Consider the following 15,654-nt stretch of genomic DNA (forward strand, 5'->3'; position numbering starts at 1 on the left):
GGTGGCGCTCATGATTCTATCCTCCACAGTAGGGTAGGGTGAGTGAGCGAAATTGGCTCAAGGTCACTGGGTGAGCTTCATAATTAAATAGAGATTTTAACCCAAATCTGAGTGCAACATCTAACCACTATACTGTATCAGAGCAATATGTAGTGAATACGTGATAAGTAGTTGAGCAGTATATATTATATTCTAATTACAAAATCAGGAAATCTTTGGATACTTAAAATTTAAGGACTGGAATGGTGAATGGACAAGACAGATCTTTCTACGAACTTGAAAAGGGCCTTATGCTTGCAGAAAAATATGAACTCTAAACAAAATACACTGCGGTATTTTTTAAAAAAATGATAAAAGCAGTGCCTGTACCTTTAAGAAAAGGATTCCCTCAGTGGTTGTTACTAAGCCAGAACAGTATTCCCCACTGGGTTTCAGTGAGTAAAAGGCAGGGACTTTCCAGGACTGTTTTTGCCTTTCAGGGAGAACTCATACTTTCAGCCTAATCTATTGCACAGGGTTGTTGTACAGATAAAAAAGAGGAGAGGAGAATAATATAAAGTTCTTTGGCCCCCATTGTGAATAAAAATGGGGCATAAAGTGAATAAATAATAAATATAGCTGAAGAGGGGAAGCAGAGAAAAGGTAGGCTGTGAATGGCAGAGAGGGTGAGAATGAGGCAGGAAAATGGAGAGGATATGGGGGTTTGCCCATGGGAGGGGAAGGGGAAATAGTATAGGGAGGGGGATGCAGGAGAAAGTGACTTGCCACCCCGCAAGACGTTGAGTGGAAGTGGGCCTGGGCCAGCAGCTGGCCCCTCACAAATGCCCCATAGTTTTCCTAGTCAGAGGCTGCTGGAGTTGGGGTGGGGCATAAGACAGAGGTGCAGAAAGGAAATAGGGCTGGGTGGAAAGGAAATAGGGCTGCCAACTCCAGGTTAGAAAATGCCTAAAGATTTGAGAGTAGAACCTGGGGAATGGTGGGGTTTGAGGAGGGGAGGGACCTCAGGAGGATATAATACCATAGAGTCCATCCTCCAAAGCAGCCATTTCCTCCATAGGAACTATAGTTGCCAATCTCCAGGTGGGGGCTGGAGATAACTGGGAATTACAACTGCTCTCCAGATGACTCCCCTGAAGAAAATAGCTGCTTTGGAAGGCGAAGTCTGCTGAGGTTGTTTCCATCTTCAAATCTTGCCCTCCCAAGGCTCTATCCCAAAATCTTCAGGAATTTCTCAACCGGGCAACTGTGTGCTGATCTCTGTAGTTAGGAGATCTGTTATGAGTCCAAGAGATCTCCAGACCCCACCTAGAGGCTGGCAACCCTAGAAAGAGAGCAGGTGATACAGGGGCTTTCATGGAAAGGAAAGAAGAAATAGTGTGGGTGTGGGAAATGTGATGCCTCCTGAAAGTCCATGCATGTCCCCACTTGAAAGGATCTAAGACCATTATGCATGGCAGCAGCCATGCTGGGCTGCTGTCGAGCACTGCGCTGAGGAATATGCGGGCTGTGCTGGCATAGCGCGCATGTGTGCAAAAAACACAGGAGCTGGAAAGCTCTACAGAGCTGACAGGGGCATGTGTTGTTCCTGCAGGGACACTGTAGGGCAGGGGAAGGCCCGGCTCTGCCAATCATGCACAACACTGGCCCGACCGAGCCCCTGCTGGTGCCTGTGGCATTCCAGGGAACCTGGAAAATTCCACGTTCCTTTGCTGTGGGTCTTCCGGGGCGCTGTGCTAGTCCAGGGCTGGGATGGCGGCAGCGTCATGCACAATCGGGGCTGCCCTGCTGCTGCCATCCCTGATTTCCTGCCCTATGTATAATCGGTCTAAGAGTAGCCACCGTGGATTAGAACAATAGTCCATCTAGTCCAGGATCCTGCTTCATACAGTCATTAACCAGATGACCCTGGAAGGAGTACAAGTAGAGCACCTCTCTTGTTGTTCCCCAGTACTGGTGTTTCAGCAAGGCACAAACTGCATATAGTTCTTTAGGGACCTTTCAACACTTGCAGGAAGGGGATCTCATTTCCCCCTTCCCCCCATTATTTCTTCTTTCCCTTCCCTGAGAGCTTCTATTTTCTGGATTCTTTCTCTCCTTCCCACTAACCAGCCAACTACCTTTATCTCCCCTGCTTTCCACTCTCCTTCCTTCCCTCCCCCTGGCCAGACCCAGTTACACGGTAGGGTACCTGCAAAGACTTGTGGAGGACACTTCACTTTCTCCTTTTCTCTTTTCCTCCTCCTGGCAGTTCCATATCCTCACCTTTACCTGCTTCATTCATTCCTTCCCATCCAACCACCAGCCTACCTTTTATCTTCCTCCATCTTCAATGACTTTCATTTACCTCCTTGATACCCCATCTTTCTCCACTATGGGGACCTAAAGAAGCTTGCATCATTCTCCTCTCATCCATTGGATCCTCACAGCCACCCTGTGAGAGAGGTTACTGACTAGCCAAAGGTCACTCTGCAAGCTCCAAGGCCAAGTGGGGATTTCAGTTCAGGAGACCATCTTACCCGCACCTAGTCCAGCAGTCTACCCACAGTACCACAGTGGTCCTTGGTGATGCTAGAGATCCTGAAACCTGCTCATAACATTAACTGGTGGGGGGATGATCAACAGAATGCATGGGAACTCCCTTCCCCCATCTACAACCTGGCTGACTGTAGAAAGAAAACTTATTTATAATGAAAGCAATAACTCTGCTTGCTCTTTTTTCTCCCTCATAAAATTGTGCAGGATAACAGGCAGGATAGGAGAAAGAGTAATAAATAGGAAGACTATCAAGGCCAGATTAAATCACAAAATGTTGCAAGCTGCTGATCTGGCAAGAAGTTACGGCTTTTGTCACTCTCATTACTGTAGAGGAGGCTGCTGTGCCCTGGAATGATCCATTCCTCTGCCTACCTGTTCTGCCAACCTCTTTCTCTGATCTTGTGATGTTTGCAGAATGCACCTGCAGAAGGCCAATGCATTATTTACACTGGCTCACATGCACTTCAGCCCCCAAGAGTCCTCTGCAGAAAGCCAAGTTAGTATGATTTTATTTAAGGAAGCAGTACAGGAGATTGCTCTTTCGCCTCCGCAAACATATCTCAGCATGTGACAGTGGCAGCTGGGAAACAGCGTGGGGACCATTCTCTGGGCAATTACCAGCTGTCAGAGCCATGGAGATAAACAAGATTGGAGAGATCTGAATCCTTGGGATGTGCTAGACATTTACTTTGGGCTGCCTGGTTCATAGAAAAAAGTGAGGCAAAGAGTTTGAGAGAGTTTCAGGCTCAGTTCTGTTTGGGTTTTTTTTTAAAACAAGGCTGAGTGGCTATCCTTGCAGACATGGGTAGAAAGCCTTCCAAAGGCCATCCAAAGGAAATCCATTCAGGTTAAATCCATGTAATTCCCTGAACATAACATATTCATTTACTGAGTTTAGGATCAAGAGGGTTTATATATGAAAAATTGAATAGTTTTTTTTTTTGAGGGGAGATGCATGGGTACCCTATTCTGTGATCCACTGGATAAGGGCCACAGATGCTGTGAACTGAAGGAAGCAAGTGGATGGTTGTTGAAGAAGACATGGGGTAGAACCCAATAAAGCCTCACAACACCAGAATGAAGTGAGTGTGTAACTAGCATATTTTATCCTGCCGTTCTTCCCAGAAGCTTTGGGAAGAGTGCTTGGTTCACTCTTCTTCATTTTATCCAAGGCCATCCAATGAGCCTCGTGACCAAATGCAGATCTGAATGTGGTCCTCCACATATCTGGAAGATCAAGGTTTTGAATCCCCACTCTTTGGAAACTGATTGGAAACTCAACTTTGGAAACTGATTGGATGATCTTAGGCAATTCTCCCCCCCCCCCGTCCCCCTCGCTCTGTCTTTCTCTCAGCCTAACCTATGCCACAGGGTTGTTGTTGTGAGGATAAAATGGAGGAGGGGGAAATGATGTTGTAAGATGCTTTAGGGTCTCCATTGGGAGGGGGGGAATGGAATATAAATAGATAAATTATGGGCGGAATTGCCTTTTATTTTGATTCATATATCTTCCTCTCCACTAGAAAATGTGGCTGGTAATGTGTTCAATTGCCATTGGAACTGGTTGTGTACTAAGACTCAAGCTACTTGTCTTTTGATCATGAATGGAAAAAACAGCTTGTGGGGGATGGCTACAAGTGGACAAATGGCTAAAGGGGGAATGGACAAAGTCATCTCTGTGTCTGTATTTTTCCTCTATCGTTTTCCTGCTGTCAGTCCCAGTTTCAGAGGATACTGTCAATGAAAATTGATGGCTCACGCAACGGAGCATCATGTGTCATTGAAACTGCATGGGTTCCTGAAAAGGCAATGAGAATGGCTGGTTGGAACAACACTAAAGAAGGCTCCAGCACTCTACAATGCTAGAAGGACTATGTTGATATCTGGGACAGCAAGGCTTGCTGTACTTTATAGGGCACCAACAAAGATAGAAGAAGAACTGCATATTCCTGTCTGTTCTGTCAATGCCATTTACCCTAGCTGCACTTTACAACACAACAATGAGGGTGGGGAAGAGCGTCTTACCTGTACTTCTTGAAGGAGAGGCCCATGTGTTGCTTCATTTGTTGCAGCCCATGGTAATCAGTATAAATGAGGTCAAAAGGTAATGGAACTGTCAAGGGGCAATTCCCTCTGCCTGGAGGCACCCCTAAGTTACTGGAAAGAACAATAAGAATATCATGGGCAAAGGCAGGCAACAGAGAGAATCTATTAGAAAATACTACTGTGCAGAAACTCTTAGTCATAGTACAAAAAAGGCAGAAGTTTCTGATTATAGTAAATTAAAGATGACAACTGCAATCATTTAGTGGACACAATGTTGGGTTTATTTTTAACACAGTGCTCTGAATTAAACCATGGAGCCCATTGCCTTGAAGTGTTGGGAAGACCAGGGACTAGGCAGACTTGTGGGGAAAGGATTTATCAGCTGTCCTGCTATTTCTTTAAAACCCCATTCACTTACGTCATTTTCCAAAACATTTTCCCATGGTGGACTTCTAAACTATGCAGGTGACTGTGTATGAATACTGGAAGAATATAGATAGGGCCAATAACATGGCATTTACCTAAACTGGAAGCTCAAAAGAATCAAGTTGGCCTCCTCTCTCCGTGAATGGTATATCAAATCTGACCAATGTTCTGCTTCACTCCTGTCCTCTCTCCTCCCCTCTGTATTATTTTTTATTTTGAACATGATCGTGATACAAAATTAATCTGCAGTAGCATAAGCATGAGCTTGCTAGGGATGTTCCAGAAAGTTGAAAATCAACAATGCACCCCCCTGCTTCCCCCCATCTCCCCCTCCTGCTTCCCTCCATCTCCCCCTCCTGCATTTAAATTCAACTTATCCATGGTTCCATTATATATTTGTGAAACAGCCTGGGGGGTGGGATGTGTCCAGCTGTCCAAGTTGGAATAGGGCCAATCAGGGTGCGGCCAGCAATGCTGGCCACACCCTGACTGGCCCTGCCCCTACAGCTCCCACCCTCCCACCCTCCCTCCCTGAAAGCTAGCCACATTCCTCTCAGACAGGCCAGAGAGAGACACACAGAGTCCTGCCAGACTGAACACGAGCCTACATTCCCTCCTATCGCTCCTGCTGCAAGGGAGGTAGAGAGAGACAGACAGAGAGAGCTGCCCCAAACTCCACACCAGCCCTCCTTCCCCATAAGAATGAGCCCTAATTACCTGTGAGAGGGAGAGAGATCTGCACCTCCCGGGTTCCCCTGGGTCCTAGCGCCCACTGCATTCCTGCTTGCAATGGGCTTTCTTGCTAGTAATTTATAAGGTGCAATGGGGCACTTTGTAAATGTCTTTTAGGAAAACATTTGTGTCACGGCTGCCAATGTGCTTTGTGTTCCTGTATGCATGGTGACTGAGTGCCCATCATCATAAGAACCACCACCACCCCTTGGTTGGGTGATTTCAGTGCCATGGGAATCAAGGAATAGGGGGTGCATTTTCTAATTGTTCTTTATTTTGATTGCATTATAGTGTGAGCTAGTGATTGCTGCCCTGCTCATTTTTCTCCCCCTCTCACCTGTTTCGAGTAATGGGCTGTAGCCAAAGAGCTCAACTGAGGGATGAGGCATGCCCTTCACTACCCATACCTGAGCCCCAGGCACCCACTCACTCTTTTCCTTGGTGGCAGTAGCAGCGGCCAGGAGATGTGAAAACAAGCCAGGGAAAGGCACATTCTGGCACCTGGTCACACTCACCTGGATGGGCAGATATTAGTGGCTGCCATGTTTGAATCTCCCCCTCTCATCACCAGTGACCCTCATTAAAGTGGGGGTAAAAAAAGGGGAGGCATTTTCATTTTGATTGCATTAGGATGCAATTGCATTATTGTGCATGCTGAGAACAAAGAAAAGGGAGGGGGAGTACGGTGGGAGGCGGGAACACCCACTCTCCTGACAGAAGCACAAAATACATGCCATGAATGGATGCCTGGCCGGTGACACAGAAAACCCCAAATGCAGAATGTCTGGTGCAAATTTGGGATCTACATTCAGAATTTAATGCAGTAAGAACATGCCAGCAAATCACAACTGTAGAAACTTAGAGTGATAACAACTGGTCAGCCAGGATCACTGATCAATGAAGATCTTCTCCCCTCAGCTTATTTACTAGTGGCATGCTTATTCAAGCATTTATTTAGATGGATATGGATATGAAAGCTGGACACTAAGGAAGTGAGAGAAGAAGAAGATAGATGCCTTCAAACTAGGGACCTGGAAATGACTGAAATTACCATGAACTCCAGGAAAAGCAATCTGTTCTGGACCAAATTAAAACCAACTGCACTTTTGAGGCAGTGATTGTTAAACAAAAATGTTCTATACTTTGGTCACATAATATATGAAAGATTAGAAAAAAATTCTTATGCTCCTTTAAGATTGAAGAAGAGGTAGACAAAGAACAAGATGGATAGAATAAAAAAAATAAGTGGATTGACCTTACCAAAAAGAAATGACTGGAAACAAGAGTTAGGTGGCAGGTCTTCCTTTATCAAGTCACCATGAGATGAAAACCACTTAACGAAACCTAACAACAGGTTGTTGAGGGTGCCCTATCCCACACCCTCAAGGCAGGATCCAGAAGGACAAAGATACCTGTTGCCTTCTAGAAGCTTCCTAATCCAGTTCATTTTCAAAAATGAAAAATAGGAGTACCCTATATATCTGAAAGTAAGGCTAGGCAGTCTTCCCTGTGTTCCATCAAAAAGTGGGGAGGACATATTAAATTTTCATAATTTTTCAACCTACAGTTATGTACAATAATTTAAAAAAACAGCCTTCCTAAGTATTTTTGGGTTGCCTTCCTTTCAGGTAACTAGGGTAAAACCTCCCACTTGTTTTATTCCTGCTACCTCAGCCCATCCCACCTTCAACACAAATCAAGGACCCAAGCATTTTGCCCCCAATCTGGAGTGGGGAAAAGGCTTAGTTTTAGAACAAGTGGTCATGTGCTTTTAGGGCACTGGTTCTGCTGGCCATTAGAAAAGCTTAGAAGAAACTAAGGAAAGACCACACTACAATCTGGAACCAGTGAAAACAAGGATTTCCTATTTATGGTGCCTTAGCTGGGGAGAAGTGCTTGCAGCTGATTCATTGCTCTTATCACAGGGGATATAAGCTTCTTCATGTGTAGAACTGAAAAGGGCAGGATAGGCTGCAGTTTTATTACTTGTAATGTAGGTTCTCTTTTATGGGCAATTTTATACTAAATAGCTGACTAGGAAGATGTCATGAAAAGAAAGTCTCTTGTGTCTGACAACCACCTAAAGTATAAAATGGAAGCAACATAGAAGGCCTTAGATGCCCATTATGGAGTCTAGCATTTTCTGGCCCTCAGCGAGTTTCTGCTAAATTTCAGCACTAAAAGTGGAATATCAAAGGGAAAAGCAAGGAAGTGACACTGTATCAATACCCCAAAGTTCAGTTTGAAGCAGTATCAAGCATAACTGGGGGGAGAGGAAATACAAGCTATCTTGGTCCCTGCTCTGTGATCCACAGCTCTACACCAGCTTGGTGTAGTGGTTAAGAGCTTCTAATCTGGCTAGCCGGGTTTGATTCTGCGTTCCACCACATGCAGTCAGCTGGGTGACCTTGGGCTTCCCACAGCACTGATAAAGTTGTTCTAAACGAGCAGTAATATCAGGGCTCTCTCAGCCTCACCCACCTCACAGGGTGTCTGTTGTGGGGAGAGGAAAGGGAAGGTGACTGTAAGACCGTCTTACAAAAAACAACTCTTCTACTTGGAGATAGGGGAGGTGTCCTCACCTTTCCTGCACTTAACTGTTGTTCCTGCAACAACACAGATGGTAATGGGCATAAAAACTTTCTAAGAAAATGAGAGGAAAGAGCCGTGAGAATGTTCAGTGGTCAAGAACCGAATAAACCCCTTTCTGCTGATGTGACAGAAATAAATTCTATAGTAGCAGATCTTCTTATTAAAACTAGCATATTTTTACCAGCACTATTCTTGTATCAGTTGACTACAAATTGTGTAAAAATGGCTCAAAGGAAGAAAACAAAAATCATCAAAACGGAAATGGATAAAAACCGATGACAAGGTATGACACCAAAAGAAATAAAAATGCCTGCATTTTCTCATGAATCCATTCATGAATATATCATGCATCATGTGCTTCCTGCCCCTTCCCCATTAAAATTCTTCAGGTGTCCCTGCTTTTTACAAAACAAACCATAAACACAAAAGTAAATGGAGGACAAGATATTCTACCCCAGAATAGCTGTCCTAGGAAGAAAGGTACAGTTTGGATCCAATGGAAGATTTCCATGGATGGAAGGGAGGCAAGTTTTTCAAATTACCACTTCTATTGTTTGGGGGGAGGGGGGATTGTCCTTGATTAAATAGCAGCAACATTGGGGGCTTTGGGGATGTTGCACATATGGGTAGAAAAGGAACTCATGCTTTGTTAGTAGAAATCCCTTCACTCAATGGAAATTTTAGGTGGATCCAAGCCCATGATCTTACCTGCTCTCAGGGTTTCTAGCCATTACAGTTGCCAAGGGAAAAACTGGGGGTACAATATTCCTGGAGCTTGTCAGCTCAAGGGCCCATTAAACCAGGGTCAAATGACCTTTAGACAAATATATTTCAATTTATTTTACTCTGCACAAGCCCTTCTGCCATTCACTCTCTGCTCTCCCAAATTTGCCCCTGCTAAGTAGGGGCAGGCTAGCCAGCAAGCTGGGCCAGATGGGTCCTCCCAACTCTCCCAGTGACTAGTAGGCTGGTGAGCACTCCGTGGCCATGGGTGGATGCAGTCAGATAGCTGTCCCCATGCTTGCAGTGCCCAGGAGGGTAGAGACTGTGGCCATGGCAGGGTACAACTGGATGGCTCTCCCCACCCTCCTGATGGACAAGAAGGCAGGGAGTATGGGACAGCCGTGGCGGAGTACCCTTCCGGCAGCTGGGAGGGCAAAGAGCATGAGGCGGTTGCAGCACAGCAGAGTGCAATGGGATGACAGTCTCCAGGTTCCTGGCATACCTACCACCAGCTCTTCCTCCTAACGCCAAGTGCCAGAAAACATCATGAAGGAGGAGGAGGAGGAGGAGGAGGAGAAGGGAATGGGGGGAAGAGCCTCTGATTGGCCCTCAGTGGGGGACTGCTGTCACCCTGCTGGGGGGATGTCCCCTAGTGTGGGCCAATCAGAAGCTCGTCACATTGTTGGAAGGACCATAAACTTTTAATGTGATATCAGACAGACAGATAGATTTGAAATCTCTGAGAAAAAAATTATTTTGGACAGAAAGCTGAATTTGAGGAATAGGTGGATGACAAAGAATAAGTATGAATATTGACTAGATCAGCAATATTATGAGGGGAAAGTTCACATCGCTGGTTGCAAAGTTCTGGATCTGTTTTTTACTGTTTTTACGGCAGTGGATAAGCGTAAAGGTTAGTTCAGATCTGACCTGAATATAGAAGGTCTTCACAGATTTTAAACCTAAAGCTCATGTTTTCTCATAAACCCATCTGATCATTCAGTACTACCGCTGAATCAGACAGGGGAAAGAGAGCTATAGCTTTGGGCAGGCTGGCCTTTAGACATCTGAAGCAAAGAATTATAACTACCCTCCTCATTTTAAAAAAGATGCACAGAGGGAGGCAGAAAAAGGACTTTCTTTAAAACCTGCCCTTTGAGAATCATTTTCATTTGGCTTCCTGGTAAGACTGCCCCTGGGAGACTGTGTTCTTCATCCTAGGACCCTCAACAAGAGGTATATTTTGAATAGTGCAGTGGGGAAGGATGTAGAAGGATTGACTAGTAAGCTCTGAGGGATACATGTTTCTGGAAAGGTTTCACTGCAAGATCTGTGATGGATAACTTTTTCTAGCAGTATCTGTCCTTGATGAAAAGCTTTCCTTAAACTACACAGGCTCCCAATTCTTGGATAATAGACAGTATGTGAGGAATTTTGCTTTTGTGTTGTTGACTTTTCACAGCATAGGGAGGTAGAAGATGGAAGTTTAATGGCGGAAAGCTGATAGCAGGGTCTCAGGAGAATAACAGACATGAAAAGCCACGCTTATATTGTATAAGTTTTGGCTTCTATTGCTTGTAAAAAAGACATTCTTCGGAAAACAGATGAAGTTCATTATTTATTTTCTTTTTTTCCCTCCTGGGCCCCAGAGACTGCCGATGCAATTCAAGATTGTACAGGCGAAGACAAGAAGGTTATCGCTATCAAGGAGCAGTGTAACATTTATCTCTGTTTCCAGAACAGAAAGGATAATCGGCCCATAGCTCCGTGGCCTGTGATGCACAGGAATTTTAACCACAGAGGGTTTGTAATACACATAGGTTGACTTAAGGAAGGAATCGCAGAAGACTGTGTTGCAGTCCCTTTTCTTGATAACCAGGACAAGCTACAATCATGCACCGATCCCAACTCATAGTGCAGGCGTTATTGTGCCATCAAGTAGTAGCTGCTGACATATGCTAGGGCATGATGAGGGAAATTATTGTAATATCAAATTTTCTTTGCTCCAGTTCTAATGCTTCAGATGATCAGTGTAGTGTAACAATCTCCATGGCTTATTCTGCATGCTCAGATTACTCCTGATTTTCTCAGTGAGCGATCTGCAAGTATTGGGTTTAGCTTGTATATGGCCATTCCACATGCATTTTTGCATTTTTGTATTAGTTTACTGTGATTTATTTCCTCTGCATGTAGCAGAAGTACCCAGGAATAAACACTGAGCATGCAGGATGTCACCACTGACCTAATCAGTGGGGTCACAGCACCACCCTTTTATGGGTTTGTTTTCAGTGCAAGTGTTCTAGTGATACTGCACAGTAATGCTGCCAGACCGTTCTCTCTCCAGAATATTGAGTCACAAACTATTCATGCTGACCCCATGAAGTTCTGCCTTGTGGGGTTTTCAAGGCAACAGATGAGTAGGTTTGCCATTGCCTTTCACTGCAGAGTCATCCTTGGTGGTCTTTTATCCAAGTACCAACCTTAGCTTCTGAACTCTAATGAGATCAGTCTCTTTTGGGCCATTAGGGCCACACTAGGGGACCTTAGACCAGTTATTTTCTCTCAGCCTAATCTATTTTACAGCATTATTGGAGAGAGAGCAACTATGTATGCTGCCCTATGCACCCTTCTTGGAGGAAAGATGAGGAAGAAATAGTATAGTTTTTTCTCCCCTGCTTGCTATTTTATCTCTCGTAGCATCAGTGCTTCTTCTTCCCCCAAAGTGGACTAGTGACTGTTCTGCCCAATATTTTGATAATATTGTATATGTGCAGGCTTGCACTTTGACCAAATGTAGATAACATATATGCAGGAAGCAAAACTAAAAAAGGCTTTCTGAATTTAGTGAACAGGTGTAAATCAATCACTTGTAAAATGGTAATTCAACAGAGTGGGAAAGGTACACAAAGGGGTCAAGAAATATTATTGGGAGCACAATTGGTTTGTCTCTCCTAAAAGCAGAAGCCTACTATATAAAGTTGTTATGAGGATGAATTAGATCAGACTTGTAAAATGTACAGCAAAGCACGTTGCCTTTTAAAGATTTTAGGAGGAAATCTGTCATAAAAAAGTGCTTTATGATTCTTAAGTCACCCTGTCCATTCTGTTTACCAAATTCATAGGAATCTACTGCACAGGAATTCACATTTCATGTTTATTGAAGAAAATGGAAAGTGTAACCTTAAGATGGAATTTCCAAATCAAAACCATGAACACCAGTGACAGCCTGCCTCCATATTCTGTGCCTCTATCTAAAAAATCAAAGGCCAGCTCTTTATCTGGTTTAAAATTAGTATTCCTCCCATGCCTGCAATGAATCTGTATTGAACCATACCATCAAGAGATCTGGCCCTGTGAGTCTTCTACAGATGAAATGCTCTGCATTGGCCAGCAGTCTCCATTTATCTTTCTCTTCATCTAATATCTACTAACTTGAAGACTGGTCTCCCCTTACCCTGCACCTTCAAGTTTATTTTCTACCAATTCTTTCTTATTTAAATATTCTCTATCCGGGATTTCATCATCTGCCAGTTAAGTCAACTAATTTTCTACTAAACCCAATTTAGTAGAAAACCCACTCATAGTTAGAGTGAAATCTTGGTAATTTTTCCTCGTACCATGTGCTATTAATGGTGCTTGAAATTATGCAAATAATATTGAACACAAATGCTTTCTTCACTGAGGACTTCTCAGTTTTGTGTGTGGGGAGGATGATCTTTGCATTCAGGACCGCCCAGTTCTGAAAACTTTACCCCTCCCTCCAAAAAAAGACTTGAGTGGTCAAATCAGCTTGTGATTGAATTCCTTTGAATCATCTTTCCCACAGAAGTAGCAAGCCTTATATGAACCTGTGGCATGCAGGCCCTATTCCACCCTGTACAAGGTTTTTCCCAACACCTGGAGAGGCTTGTCTCTTTCTTTCTATGATAACTCCACTGCCATCACCTGACATCTGTACAAAATTAACAACTAAGAGGGTCAGGACTCCCAGCATCTCTCCCAGCCTTGCCTCAGTGTCTCCTGCTGCCCAGCACCTGGTCACCATGGGGACAATGTACTTCCTGGTACGCTGCTGGGGTTGGTTTGGGGGGAGGTGTTGTTCAATTTGGGTGCAGGGAGAGAGGGAGCTTACACTGGCCTCCGCCTTGATCTGGCGGAGCAAGCCGCTGGGCTGTTTCTGGTGGTGAAGACCAGAGCATAGGTCCCACCTACTATTGTGGCCTGGTCTTTCAGTCTTGGTAGTAGGTGAAACATACTGCCACTCTCCAGCCAAGTGTGTGCTCTTGGTTGAAGGAGATTCAGATTTTCTTTACTTTGGGTGGGAGGGAAGGGAATTTACCTCAGCCAAGTTCCTGCCTACTGCAGCAACCTGCATTTTGGTCACAGTGGCAGGTGGAGCAGACTTTTATTCACCAACTGCGTGAATCCTCTTGGAGTTGACTGGGTTGATTGGGGGGCGGGGGTTACTCTACAGTCAAAAGGCTGTTATAAAGTATTCATTTAAAAGAATAAGTTCATAAGAGTACTTTTAGCTGAGGACCAGATTGAGCAAACAATAAAAAAGAATTAAGTAAAATGCCATTTCTCCATCCCTCTCTCTATACGTGCACTACCAGATCTTAGAAAATAGGACAGGCTCGTTGGCTTAGGAAATTTCCACAGGGTTTCTATTACCTTAACATTTCCTTCAGCTCCCAGGGCGAACACATGGACAATGGCTGCCTGCTTCAGACTTCAGTTAAGAGTTCTGTGTCCTTTTAAGGACTCCCTATCAAAGAACCTTGCTGCAAAGAGGTTTTATCATAGCTGTTTCTTCATCCCCTGAATAGTTCAGGCTAGGTCAAAGAAGCATTTCCTGATATTCTCCAGGAATCTCCTTCCTGAAGACTCTCTAGTATTGCATTACTCCACATTTCTGTTCCTTGTCTTTAGCTGGACCTATGAGGTAGCTGAGGTAAGCCTGGGAAGCCATTGATTAACTGCCTCCTTCCTACATGGTTTTTGCGGCAGGGGAGGGGAGGGGGTTTAAAATGCTCAGTCCAAACCACCACATTAAAAAGATGTATTTCTTCACAGAACCTATCATAAATTAAGATTGCTCTGGAAAGTGCTATAACACAAAACAGATGAGCTGGTGAGAGACTACAAAATAAGGCTGGTTGGCATTTATTAAATAAGAAACAAAATGAGTGATGGCTGACAATTCCCACCCCCCTTTAATTAAGCCAGTTAAAGGCATCGTGTTCACCTATACAACAAAGCCTTGCGAGTTGTTTTTGGACATCTGTCTCGAACAGCTGCACATCTATTCCAGAATAAATCTGCAGAAGGCTTTCCTCTTGCTATTTTCCCCTTACAGGCAATTTAATCAACCAAGGGACCCATTCTCTAGCTGAGACAACAGATTCAGATTACAGTGGGTTATCTTCACATCCCATTGACCTATTTTCAAATTAACCTGAGTTTAGCTTCCAAGCTATTGGTCCCTGAGATAAAGGTCCAGAATGAAATTGATCTAGGGGGACTTCTGCTTCTTGCTACTGGACCGACTAATATACTAGCATTAATTGCATTTTTACTGCTAACTGTAAGTGGTGATACTGGAAAAGAAAGGAAGAAAGGACTGCATATGCTGATGACATGGAATGGTAGTTGGGTGGTAGTTGTTGTTTTTTTAAAGGCAGGTGGTGCCTCACTATGATAGTGATAGCATGTCTCAATTCAACTCATCTGCCTTTCTGTTTGTGTCGCCACCCAGTTGATCTGATGCCTGGCCTCCACAAGCAGCAGAATGGGAGGAAGGAATTCTGAAGTGGTAGAATGAGCAGTACCACCTCACTGTTGGTGGGGAGAGACAGGTTTTGCTCTCCCATATAAAATATTCCTGCCAATTAAAAAATCAGCATATAATGGGAATAGGTTCTAGCCCAGCCCTTTATATGTAGTGCTAATTCTCCTTTTGCAGGAAATTATCAAATTAAGGGATCTGGGGGAAAATGGAATCTCTCCCTTGCAGCATGAAGTGGTTCAGTCTTCATTCAGCACTGGCACGGGCATTTCATCACCACCTTATTCCATTGCACGCATAGAGGACCTACTGGTCTCCTCTTAGAGTCCATTAATCATGTTATATCAGCTGTAAGTCCTGGATCTCTTGAGTGATTTAGGTCAGATTTCAGCATTCTGGGTTCAGTTCTGGAATCAACATCGGCCTCCTCCAATTCATCACACACATGGATTTATACATGAAAAAAAAATGCCACAGCCTGGGGTCTCTCCCCTTTCCTGTTATTATGATAGGAAACTGAATGAACTGGCTGGGTATTGGTGTGAGGTTTGTATGTCATAGGAGATCAAGTATGTGACAGACAGGAGGAGGGCATACTTGCTCCTCAGGCATGCAGGGAACAGTCCTGCTGAAAATAATATATGAATCTGCTGTCCATTTATCATTTGCTCCTGTGATGTGCTAGAGACATCAGTTGAGATTGTTCACCTGAGTAATGGGAGAAGAATTTTATTGATTGCATGGTGGTTCTTGTGTCAATGTAAATGAAGATTGCAGATATAAGTGAATCATTCTTCCCTAAAGCATGTTTG

At 44.1% G+C, this 15,654-nt stretch overlaps 1 protein-coding gene across 8 annotated transcripts in view; it reads right to left on the reverse strand.

Moving 5' to 3' along the window:
- Positions 1–15,654, reverse strand: part of MGAT5B (alpha-1,6-mannosylglycoprotein 6-beta-N-acetylglucosaminyltransferase B) — a 280,817-nt gene that overhangs the window by 64,191 nt on the left and 200,972 nt on the right. For all 8 annotated transcript variants that reach the window (XM_077327653.1, XM_077327655.1, XM_077327659.1 and 5 more), the window contains one exon: positions 4,561–4,692. In XM_077327653.1, the coding sequence (XP_077183768.1) occupies positions 4,561–4,692 (132 nt within the window). The remainder of the gene's footprint in view (positions 1–4,560; positions 4,693–15,654) is intronic.

The sequence above is a fragment of the Paroedura picta genome, chromosome 3, assembly GCF_049243985.1.
Source record: "Paroedura picta isolate Pp20150507F chromosome 3, Ppicta_v3.0, whole genome shotgun sequence".
In the NCBI taxonomy this organism is placed as follows: domain Eukaryota; kingdom Metazoa; phylum Chordata; class Lepidosauria; order Squamata; family Gekkonidae; genus Paroedura; species Paroedura picta.